The 12,241-nt window shown below is 41.1% G+C and overlaps 1 protein-coding gene across 4 annotated transcripts in view; it reads right to left on the bottom strand.

The window, feature by feature from the left end:
• The window catches only part of LOC128666744 (zinc finger protein 383-like), a 207,740-nt gene that overhangs the window by 107,947 nt on the left and 87,552 nt on the right, over nt 1–12,241 (bottom strand). For all 4 annotated transcript variants that reach the window (XM_053721500.1, XM_053721503.1, XM_053721502.1 and 1 more), the window contains 3 exons: nt 5,501–5,599; nt 4,641–4,748; nt 3,864–3,929 (listed from right to left, as the gene is read on the bottom strand). In XM_053721500.1, coding sequence (XP_053577475.1) covers nt 3,864–3,929; nt 4,641–4,748; nt 5,501–5,599 — 273 coding nt within the window. The remainder of the gene's footprint in view (nt 1–3,863; nt 3,930–4,640; nt 4,749–5,500; nt 5,600–12,241) is intronic.

Below are 12,241 nucleotides of genomic sequence, written 5' to 3' on the forward strand. Positions count from 1 at the left end.
TCCAGCTTATCTTTCCTTGTTTTCCTCCCGGCCTCCCCTTTTGTAACTCTGTCTAAGGGAATTTGAAACACCATATTGAAGTCCCCGCCTAATATAAGAACTCCATCTGTCTTTTCTAATAACTGAGATTGAAGTTCCATCCAAAATGATGGATTATAATCATTAGGGCCATACACATTACATATAGTAAATATTCTTCTCCCAATTTCCAATTTTAAAATCATATATCTTTCTTCTGAGTCTAACTCAGAGGACAAAATAGTATAATGGAGTTTCTTATTCAAAAGAATTGCAACTCCTCTTTTTCTTTTAGAACAAGGGGTTCCAATTATTTCTCCAAACCCAACCAGCTTTCAATTTAATCAATTCTTCTCCTTTCAGGTGTGTCTCCTGGATGAGGGCTACATCAACCTTCAATTTCTTAAGTTGTGTCAGAATTGCCTTCCTCTTTATCGGGGAGGTGATGCCGCCCACATTCCAGGAGACACATCTAAACTGATTATTCATTTGATTTCTTCAATCTTAGACCTTCCAGCCAAGCGCAAACTGCGCCCAGAGCAGGAGGGAGAGAGAGAAGGAAAAAAAACAAAAAAACACCCCCTTTCCCTCCCTAACCCCCCCTTTCCCCAAAGAACTCTACATTCCTTATCTGACTTGTTCATTAGATACAACAATTCCTTTTTTTGTTATATTCAACCTTTATTATATTACCTCATCTCTCATAAAAACTTCAGCCTCTCTTGGATTTTCTAAGAATCTTATCCCTTCAGTTCCCTGAATTCGTATTCTAGCTGGGTATATTAGTGTGGCACTATATCCTTTATTAATCAGTTGTGTACAAAGAGGCGACATTAGTCTCCTTTTATTGGATAACTCTGCTGAGAAATCCTGAAAGATAAGGATTTTTTTACCTTCTATGGTTATATCCCTCTTCTTCCTAAAATACTGCAACAATTTTACCTTGTCCTGGAAATTCAAGTATCTAGTGATTATCGGTCTAGGTCTATCAGTGTTACTATCTTCCCTTCTATTTCCTATTCTATGCGTTCTTTCCACAATAAGAGGTATGTCCGTAAGGGGCATATCCAGAAGTTTTGGTAAAGTTTCAGACATGAATAGATTCAGATCCTTATATTGTGTATTTTCTGATAACCCTATTACCTTGATATTGTTTCTGCGTGCACGATTTTCTAGATCATCTACTTTTTGTTGTAACCTATCATAGTTCCTCTTCATGTCAACAATATTCAACTCCTGACTCTCAACTTTGTCCTCCACATCTGATATGCGTTTGGCTTCAGTTAATCTTTTAGAGAACTGTCTAACTTCATTTGTCAAACCTGAAATCTCAGATTTAATTAAATCAAACTGAGGCAAAAAGACATCTGACATTATCTTAATCAAGGCCTGTGTGTCTAACTGACTGATGCTGTCATTTATCGCTTCTGACACAGTTTCTGTGCTTCCTTTATTTTTTTTCTCCCTGCTTCTAGCAGCCATAGCTGGAGATTTATTCTTGTGTTGTGATATATATTTATCCATGTGTGAACCTAAATTGCAACATGTAAATTCTTCTACTCTCTATCTCCCATACTGTGTTCAAATATTCTTAATCTATATGTGATGATTCTAATTAAAAAGGGGCTCCCACTGTTGTGAACTTAATAAAAATAAATAGTATATATAAAAAAAAAAAAAAACTTTGTGTTCAGTAAAAATAGTGCAATGCTTATGGAAGACAACTACCTTCTATTCTGTGTACAATATCACTTTAGCAGCAGTGTATATCTTAAAAAGAGCATCACCCCCTGCTAGGCCTTAATTACCTTTTTTGTTATACCTTCAGGTTTTTTTTTTTTTTGGCTGTAAGATTTTTATATGATTGAACCTTATAGCCTACAAGTGGCCCACTGCTTCAGCAATTTCAATATACCTCTTGTACCATATTAGACAGGATTTTAACCTAATTTGATACAACCGGCCGCTTTGTTGGTGTCAGACTTAGGTTTAAATTTACAATACAAAGATAATATAAGGTTAAATTATATTTAGGCTTACAGAAGTAGTATTTCCCTCTAGATACTTTGTGTACCCCATCTACCCTCTCAACACAATCTTAAGTTCAATGGAGCACCCAAGGTTGTGCTATTACCTTACAAAAAGGAAAAGAAGAAAACAATATTACTAGTTTTCAGCAAATAATCTGCAGCATCATTTGTCATTACATCCTTAAATAACCATGAGGGCCTATAGCAAAAAGAAGAAAGGGAAAGGAGAGACAAGAAAGAAAAATAAAAAATGAAAGCGAAGTTCACTTTTTCAGCTTTTTACCAGTCTATATGCATAGTATAATGTCCACAATGGGGAATTGCAAATGTCTACTTATGCTGGTCTGTCTGCTGTTTTGCTTCTCTATAAGGGCCCACAGGAGTCTCAGAAAAGTCTCAGGGAAAACATATATTTTACTTGGCACAATTTCTCAAGCCAGCATATCATCCCCCTTTTTTCTTTCCTTCTTCCCAACAAATTTATAGTGCTTTACCCCTGTATATCCAAGAATAAGTCACCATTTTTTCATCCGGTCAACTAGTAAGACAAGAAAATGTTACCTGGGTGGTGCATGTTTCCTTCCCACCTGTTCCTCCAGAAAGAACGATATGCACTCCCCTTATCCATCTCCAGGGATGCAAAACAAAAAGGATACCTCCACGACCTGGAACTGGTATATACTTCCCAATCCAGATTATTCCTTCTTGTGGGGAGCTTAAAACATCCACTCTCTAACTGCCTTGATTTAGCTTTCCCTCAATCAAAGCGGTATTCTGGAGAGCGGCTTTTCTTTTAAAGAATCCCCCAATTGTGTATAGCGTGACCGAGGAGGGGTAATTGCACTCTCAACATGCAGGGGACCTCTCGCTATTGCTTTTATGCTTCCTCCCTGCCGGTCTCCTTTTGCGGTATTGCGCCGTTCAGCTTACTCCTCTTTGAACCCGCAGGGACATTCCCCTCTTCACCTCTGGATCTGTAGAGGACTTTGGGTGTCTTTCCGGAACGCTGATCACCAGATCCTGACCCGGTTTCCTTGAATGGATCCTAGGGTCTCGTTAGGAGGGCTGTAGTTAGTGTCTCCCGCACACGAGGCAGACACGCTCTGGAGCTGCAGCAACTGCTTGCTCCTCCTCCAACCGGAAGCCGGACTATTCATATCGAGCATTTTAAGATATGTTTATTATATTTCATTATAATGTAGTTTATTATGCTGTGAAGAAAATATGCTTAGAACAGTGTTAGAAATACTTGTATCTCAAAAATGGCCTTGTAATGTCCTGGGCGATGCGTCCGGATACACTGTTATCTAAAACTGTTAGTTTCTTGGTATAATTCTTTGTCTTATATTTTACTGTGCCCCTTTGTTCTAACTCACGTTGTGTAAAATGGTGTGATTTATGATACGTCATTGTTTAACCCCATATAATGTAAAAATTTTCTATAAAAGTATGGTGCGCTTTTTAATAAACAGTAAATAGATTTTACTTGTGGCGTGCTGATTTCCGTTCCCGAGTTATCTCGTAAGGTAACCCATTCAGTTCTAGGTGAAGATGTAGAATACTGCTAAGCTTAGTCGGGCTCTACAACAAAATGAGAAGGTTCCAAAGAAGTATCCTGGGGAAATCCACTTTATTCATAAAACATAAGGTACAGTGTAGCTCTCATACTGCAAAAGTATAAATAAACTTCGGGCATATCATATCATTGGTACGCAGCCTAAGCTTCTATATGATCCACACAAAACAACTGAATGGATTCAAAAAATATATAAAAAAAGCCAACTTTGGTTATATAAATGAAAAATCTACACTCACCTGTGCTGATATCTTCACAGTTTTTCTGCCCCAAATCTTTGGTTTGATGAGCAACATTGACATCACCTGCAAAATACATTTTTTAAGAGATAACATTTTCTGACTTGCCACCATTTCCTGTAATTGTGTGTATACACAACCAACATCACAAACATAACCATGCTACATATCTTACCTTAAAGGGACATGAAACCCCAAATTTTTCTTTCATGATTCAGATAGAGAATACAATTCAACAACTTTCTAATTTACTTCTATTATCTAATCTGTTTTATTCTCTTGGTATCATTTGTTGAAGGAGCAGCCGTGCACTACTGGTTTCTAACTGAACACATGGGTGAGCCAATCACAATCACAATCAGTTTATATATGCATTGACCAATAAACAGCTAGACAGAAAGGAGAGGCAGGCACTACTCGGGGGGTAAAAAGCAAAAAAATAATTTATTGACAGGTATAAGCCTTTACAAAAAGGAAATAGGCTTAAAAATAACACCAACAGCAAACAGGCAGATGGATGGACACAGAGGGACAGACGGCCTAGGTTCTCTGCTGCACATGAACTTGCCTAGATAAACATTTCAGCAAGGGATAACAAGAGAAAGAAGCTAATTAAATAATAGAAGTAAATTGCAAAGCACCCTTATAGCTGTGGTCAAGTTCCATCAGCTCTGTGACTTCCATCCCTGCTTCTCAACTATGTGACTGCTGCCCTTCATCCGTGTGACCACCACCTATCGGACTGTTGTCCCTCATATCTGTCGCACGTGCACTCACCTGAGCTGGTATGGTCATGGATTTCCTCCTTCAGAGCTTCCAGACGATGTTCTACAGTCAATTCTACGATTTGTTCAGTATTTAATAAGACTTCAACAACAGATCCATCTACACACAAAAAATAAAAAAATTAGAAGCCCTTCTTTGGAGCTGTTGCATCTGGCCTTCAGCTCTGTGGCCACAACCACACAACCTTGTGACAGATCCTAAAGCGTTTTAAGGCATATTAAGAAGAGGTCCAGGGTTAGTGCACCCCAACCAGTACATCAACCGCTCTATCTGGTAGAAAGCCTGAGGTGAGAGCTACTGTAGGGTGCACTAAAGTGAGTGTTTTCAAAATGACACTAATCATGGTGCGTGACCTGAGCAAAGGATAACACTAGCGGTAATGCTGTCATCTAAATCAGGCCAGCGGCAGAAACTGTGCCAAAAGCTGTACATTAAGATTTAAAACGCCTGTGAGTGCGCTATTCTATGCTTAGTTATTTAGTAGTTCCTCATGTTCCTATCTCGGTTTTGTCTACCCTGGTTTGAATCTGACTTGTTATCTCAAATCCCTTATCTGCTATGCTACCTATCTTGGTCTGATGACCTGGTTGCTAACCCTCAGAACTGTTCATTGGATCATCTGTTTGCCTATTCCTTCTCATCTGTTATCTTGTTTCAATGACTGTCATGGTTCTTGAACTTTATAGACCTCCACCCCTCATGTGACCACCCAACAGCCCTGTGACTGCTGCTTCTTAGCCCTAAGACCACCGCCCCTCAGCCCTGTGACAACCTTTCCTCAACCCTCTGTCCCCTGCTCCTTAACCCTGGGACTACCACCACCCAGCTCTGTGACTTCCAGGTACACCCACCTGAGCTGATACAGTTATAGATTTCCTGCTGCGGAGCTTCCAGATGACTCATTACGGGCTGATCTCCGGCTGAAGATACCACCTCAGCATCAGATTCGTCTACACAAAAAGCAAATTACTGTTTGTATTGTTTATCATTTCTACAACTTTACATAAAGTTTTTTTTTTGTGTCTCCGACACAATGAAATGAAGCTTGCTATAAAGGGAAACTTTGCTGACCAATACAATACAGATCATATTACTCTGCTTTCGGTGTATAGTACCTTATGATTGCCTCTAGTTTAGTAAACATATGTTTTTATATTTTAGTAATATTCAAGTGTTTTCTGTATTTTGACACAATCTCATCACCTTTTAGTTTGCGAGAAAAAACCCATCAAGATCTCCAGGAAAATGTTTTAAAAATAGGTCAGGTCTGGAGGAGACACTTCAGCTGCCCCCATGGAACTGCTCTGTTCAGCAACCCTAGCAGAGATGAGCAAACTCCTTTTATAATACGTAAATCAATACGCTTTAAGTTTCATATTATAATAGAAAAAGAAATACGAATCCCCCAGCACTTCTCGTCGTGTAGTTTTATTACTATTTCGACGGTTGTAAAGTGATTGTTTCCTGCACAATTTCAAATACGATTTTCTCAGAACAATTTTGTTAGAAATTTTATTGCGATTAAACAAACTTCTCACTGCATATTTTAATTTCAATATTTCATTTAATCGTTTTATACAATATTAAATCACGAGGCCTTGTGTAATGTATCCATCGCCTTCACAAACCTAAAAGCAGCGAACGCACCTAAGTAAAACACACTGTTCTCAAGCTAAAAAACATAATTTATGTAAGAACTTACCTGATAAATTAATTTCTTTCATATTGGCAAGAATCCATGAGCTACTGACGTATGGGATATACAATCCTACCAGGAGGGGCAAAGTTTCCCAAACCTCAAAATGCCTATAAATACACCCCTCACCACACCCACAATTCAGTTTAACGAAAAGCCAAGCAGTGGGGTGATAAAGAAGGAGTAGAAAGCATCAACAAAATAAATTTGGAAATAAAATTGTGCTTTATACAAAAAATCATAACCACCATAAAAAAGGTGGGCCTCATGGACTCTTGCCAATATGAAAGAAATTAATTTATCAGGTAAGTTCTTATATAAATTATGTTTTCTTTCATGTAATTGGCAAGAGTCCATGAGCTAGTGACGTATGGGATAGCAATACCCAAGATGTGGAACTCCACGCAAGAGTCACTAGAGAGGGAGGGATAAAAATAAAAAACATAATTTATGCTTACCTGATAAATTCCTTTCTTCTGTTGTGTGATCAGTCCACGGGTCATCATTACTTCTGGGATATAACTCCTCCCCAACAGGAAATGCAAGAGGATTCACCCAGCAGAGCTGCATATAGCTCCTCCCCTCTACGTCAGTCCCAGTCATTCGACCAAGAATCAACGAGAAAGGAGTAACCAAGGGTGAAGTGGTGACTGGAGTATAATTTAAAAGATATTTACCTGCCTTAAAACAGGGCGGGCCGTGGACTGATCACACAACAGAAGAAAGGAATTTATCAGGTAAGCATAAATTATGTTTTCTTCTGTTATGTGTGATCAGTCCACGGGTCATCATTACTTCTGGGATACCAATACCAAAGCAAAAGTACACGGATGACGGGAGGGATAGGCAGGCTCATTATACAGAAGGAACCACTGCCTGAAGAACCTTTCTCCCAAAAATAGCCTCCGAAGAAGCAAAAGTGTCAAATTTGTAAAATTTGGAAAAAGTATGAAGCGAAGACCAAGTTGCAGCCTTGCAAATCTGTTCAACAGAGGCCTCATTCTTAAAGGCCCAAGTGGAAGCCACAGCTCTAGTGGAGTGAGCTGTAATTCTTTCAGGAGGCTGCTGTCCAGCAGTCTCATAGGCTAAACGTATTATGCTACGAAGCCAAAAAGAGAGAGAGGTAGCAGAAGCTTTTTGACCTCTCCTCTGTCCAGAGTAAACGACAAACAAGGAAGAAGTTTGGCGAAAATCTTTAGTTGCCTGCAAGTAGAACTTGAGGGCACGAACTACATCCAGATTGTGTAAAAGACGTTCCTTCTTTGAAGAAGGATTTGGACACAAGGATGGGACAACAATCTCTTGATTGATGTTCCTGTTAGTGACTACCTTAGGTAAGAACCCAGGTTTAGTACGCAGAACTACCTTGTCTGAGTGAAAAATCAGATAAGGGGAATCACAATGTAAGGCTGATAACTCAGAGACTCTTCGAGCCGAGGAAATAGCCATTAAAAACAGAACTTTCCAAGATAACATTTTTATATCAATGGAATGAAGGGGTTCAAACGGAACACCCTGTAAAACGTTAAGAACTAAGTTTAAACTCCATGGTGGAGCAACAGCTTTAAACACAGGCTTGATCCTAGCTAAAGCCTGACAAAAGGACTGGACGTCTGGATTTTCTGACAGACGTCTGTGTAACAAGATGGACAGAGCTGAAATCTGTCCCTTTAATGAACTAGCTGATAAACCCTTTTCTAAACCTTCTTGTAGAAAAGACAATATCCTAGCGATCCTAACCTTACTCCAGGAGTAACCTTTGGATTCGCACCAGTATAGGTATTTCCGCCATATTTTATGGTAAATCCTTCTGGTAACAGGCTTCCTAGCCTGAATCAGGGTATCAATAACCGACTCAGAAAAACCACGTTTTGATAAAATCAAGCGTTCAATTTCCAAGCAGTCAGCTTCAGAGAAGTTAGATTTTGATGTTTGAATGGACCCTGTATCAGAAGGTCCTGTCTTAGAGGTAGAGACCAAGGCGGACAGGATGACATGTCCACTAGATCTGCATACCAAGTCCTGCGTGGCCAAGCAGGTGCTATTAGAATTACTGATGCTCTCTCCTGTTTGATTTTGGCAATCAATCGAGGAAGCAGCGGGAAGGGTGGAAACACATAAGCCATCCTGAAGTTCCAAGGTGCTGTCAAAGCATCTATCAGAACTGCTCCCGGATCCCTGGATCTGGACCCGTAGCGAGGAAGTTTGGCGTTCTGGCGAGACGCCATGAGATCTATCTCTGGTTTGCCCCAACGTCGAAGTATTTGGGCAAAGACCTCCGGATGAAGTTCCCACTCCCCCGGATGAAGAGTCTGGCGACTCAAGAAATCCGCCTCCCAGTTCTCCACTCCCGGGATGTGGATTGCTGACAGGTGGCAAGAGTGAGACTCTGCCCAGCGAATTATCTTTGATACTTCCATCATTGCTAGGGAGCTTCTTGTCCCTCCCTGATGGTTGATGTAAGCTACAGTCGTGATGTTGTCCGACTGAAACCTGATGAACCCCCGAGTTATTAACTGGGGCCAAGCCAGAAGGGCATTGAGAACTGCTCTCAATTCCAGAATGTTTATTGGAAGGAGACTCTCCTCCTGATTCCATAGTCCCTGAGCCTTCAGAGAATTCCAGACAGCGCCCCAACCTATTAGGCTGGCGTCTGTTGTTACAATTGTCCAGTCTGGCCTGCTGAATGGCATCCCCCTGGACAGGTGTGGCCGATAAAGCCACCATAGAAGAGAATTTCTGGTCTCTTGATTCAGATTCAGAGTAGGGGACAAATCTGAGTAATCCCCATTCCACTGACTTAGCATGCATAATTGCAGCGGTCTGAGGTGTAGGCGTGCAAAAGGTACTATGTCCATTGCCGCTACCATTAAGCCGATCACCTCCATGCATTGAGCTACTGACGGGTGTTGAATGGAATGAAGGACGCGGCATGCATTTTGAAGTTTTGTTAACCTGTCTTCTGTCAGGTAAATCTTCATTTCTACAGAATCTATAAGAGTCCCCAAGAATGGAACTCTTGTGAGAGGAAAGAGAGAACTCTTCTTTTCGTTCACTTTCCATCCATGCGACCTTAGAAATGCCAGAACTAATTCTGTATGAGACTTGGCAGTTTGAAAGCTTGAAGCTTGTATTAGAATGTCGTCTAGGTACGGAGCTACCGAAATCCCTCGCGGTCTTAGTACCGCTAGAAGGGCACCCAGAACCTTTGTGAAGATTCTTGGAGCCGTAGCCAATCCGAATGGAAGAGCTACAAACTGGTAGTGCCTGTCTAAGAAGGCAAACCTTAGATACCGGTGATGATCTTTGTGGATCGGTATGTGAAGGTAAGCATCCTTTAAATCCACTGTGGTCATGTACTGACCCTCTTGGATCATGGGTAAGATTGTCCGAATAGTTTCCATTTTGAACGATGGAACTCTTAGGAATTTGTTTAGAGTCTTTAAATCTAAGATTGGCCTGAAAGTTCCCTCTTTTTTGGGAACCACAAACAGGTTTGAGTAAAACCCCTGTCCTTGTTCCGACCACGGAACCGGATGGATCACTCCCATTGTTAACAGATCTTGTACGCAGCGTAGAAACGCTTCTTTCTTTATCTGGTTTGTTGACAACCTTGACAGATGAAATCTCCCTCTTGGGGGAGATAATTTGAAGTCTAGAAGGTATCCCTGAGATATGATCTCTAGTGCCCAGGGATCCTGAACATCTCTTGCCCAGGCCTGGGCGAAGAGAGAGAGTCTGCCCCCTACTAGATCCGGTCCCGGATCGGGGGCTCTCGGTTCATGCTGTCTTTGGGGCAGCAGCAGGTTTCCTGGCCTGCTTGCTTTTGTTCCAGGACTGGTTAGGCTTCCAGCCTTGCCTGTAACGAGCAACAGCTCCTTCCTGTTTTGGTGCAGTGGAGGTTGATGTTGCTCCTGTTTTGAAATTCCGAAAGGGACGAAAATTAGACTGTCTAGCCTTAGCTTTGGCCTTGTCTTGAGGTAGGGCGTGGCCCTTACCTCCCGTAATGTCAGCGATAATTTCTTTCAAACCGGGCCCGAATAAGGACTGCCCCTTGAAAGGTATATTAAGTAATTTGGACTTAGAAGTAACATCAGCTGACCAGGATTTTAGCCACAGTGCCCTGCGTGCCTGTATGGCGAATCCTGAGTTCTTAGCCGTAAGTTTGGTTAAATGTACTACGGCCTCCGAAATGAAAGAATTAGCTAGTTTAAGGACTCTAAGCCTGTCCGTAATGTCGTCTAGCGTAGAGGAACTAAGGTTCTCTTCAAGCGACTCAATCCAAAATGCTGCCGCAGCCGTAATCGGCGCGATACATGCAAGGGGTTGTAATATAAAACCTTGTTGAACAAACATTTTCTTAAGGTAACCCTCTAATTTTTTATCCATTGGGTCTGAGAAAGCACAGCTATCCTCCACCGGGATAGTGGTACGCTTAGCTAAAGTAGAAACTGCTCCCTCCACCTTGGGGACCGTTTGCCATAAGTCCCGAGTGGTGGCGTCTATTGGAAACATCTTTCTAAATATTGGAGGGGGTGAGAACGGCACACCGGGTCTATCCCACTCCTTAGTAACAATTTCAGTTAGTCTCTTAGGTATAGGAAAAACGTCAGTACTCGCCGGTACCGCAAAGTATTTATCCAACCTACACAGTTTCTCTGGTATTGCAACGGTGTTACAATCGTTGAGAGCTGCTAAGACCTCCCCTAGTAGTACACGGAGGTTCTCCAATTTAAATTTAAAATTTGAAATATCTGAGTCCAATCTGTTTGGATCAGAACCGTCACCCACAGAATGAAGCTCTCCGTCCTCATGCTCTGCGAGCTGTGACGCAGTATCAGACATGGCCCTAGCATTGTCAGCGCACTCTGTTCTCACCCCAGAGTGATCACGCTTCAGTCATAACAGTAGCCATATCTTGTAATGTTATCTGTAATGGCCGCCCAGATGTACTAGGCGCCAAAATATCACGCACCTCCCGGGCGGGAGATGCAGGTACTGTCGCGTGAGGCGAGTTAGTCGGCATAACTCTCCCCTCGCTGTTTGGTGAAATTTGTTCACATTGTACAGATTGACTTTTATTTAAAGTAGCATCAATACAGTTAGTACATAAATTTCTATTGGGCTCCACCTTGGCATTGGAACAAATGACACAGATATCTTCCTCTGAGTCAGACATGTTTAACACACTAGCAAAAAAACTTACAACTTGGTTATAATCTTTTTTAGCAAAAAAACGCACTGTGCCTCAAAGAGGTACTAACGATTAAATGACAGTTGAAATAATGAACTGAAAAACAGTTATAGCATCAAACTTTAAAACAACACAACTTTTAGCAAAGGTTTGTTCCCATTAGTAAAAAACAACACTAATTAAATTTGTACATAAGAAAACAAAACAACGTTTTTTATTCACAGTCACTATAAGAATTCTCACAGCTCTGCTGAGAGAATTTACCTCCCTTCAAAGAAGTTTGAAGACCCCTGAGATCTGTCAGAGATGAACCGGATCATGCAGGAAATATAAAATTAGCTGACTGGAATTTTTTGATGCGTAGCAAAGAGCGCCAAAAACGGCCCCTCCCTCTCCCACACAGCAGTGAAGAGAAACGAAACTGTCACAATTAAAGCAAAAAACTGCCAAGTGGAAAATAATGCCCAAGTATTTATTCACACAGTACCTCAGCAATGTAAACGATTCTACATTCCAGCAAAAACGTTTAACATGAGAATAGTTATTAAAAGGATTAGTGACCTTTAACACAGTAGTTCCGGTGAAATACCATCCCCAGAATACTGAAGTGTATACATACATGTCATTTTAACGGTATGGCAGGCTTTTCTCATCAATTCCATTCAGAAAATAAAAACTGCCACATACCTCAATGCAGATTCA

The sequence above is a fragment of the Bombina bombina genome, chromosome 7 (assembly GCF_027579735.1).
Source record: "Bombina bombina isolate aBomBom1 chromosome 7, aBomBom1.pri, whole genome shotgun sequence".
Lineage (NCBI taxonomy): Eukaryota > Metazoa > Chordata > Amphibia > Anura > Bombinatoridae > Bombina > Bombina bombina.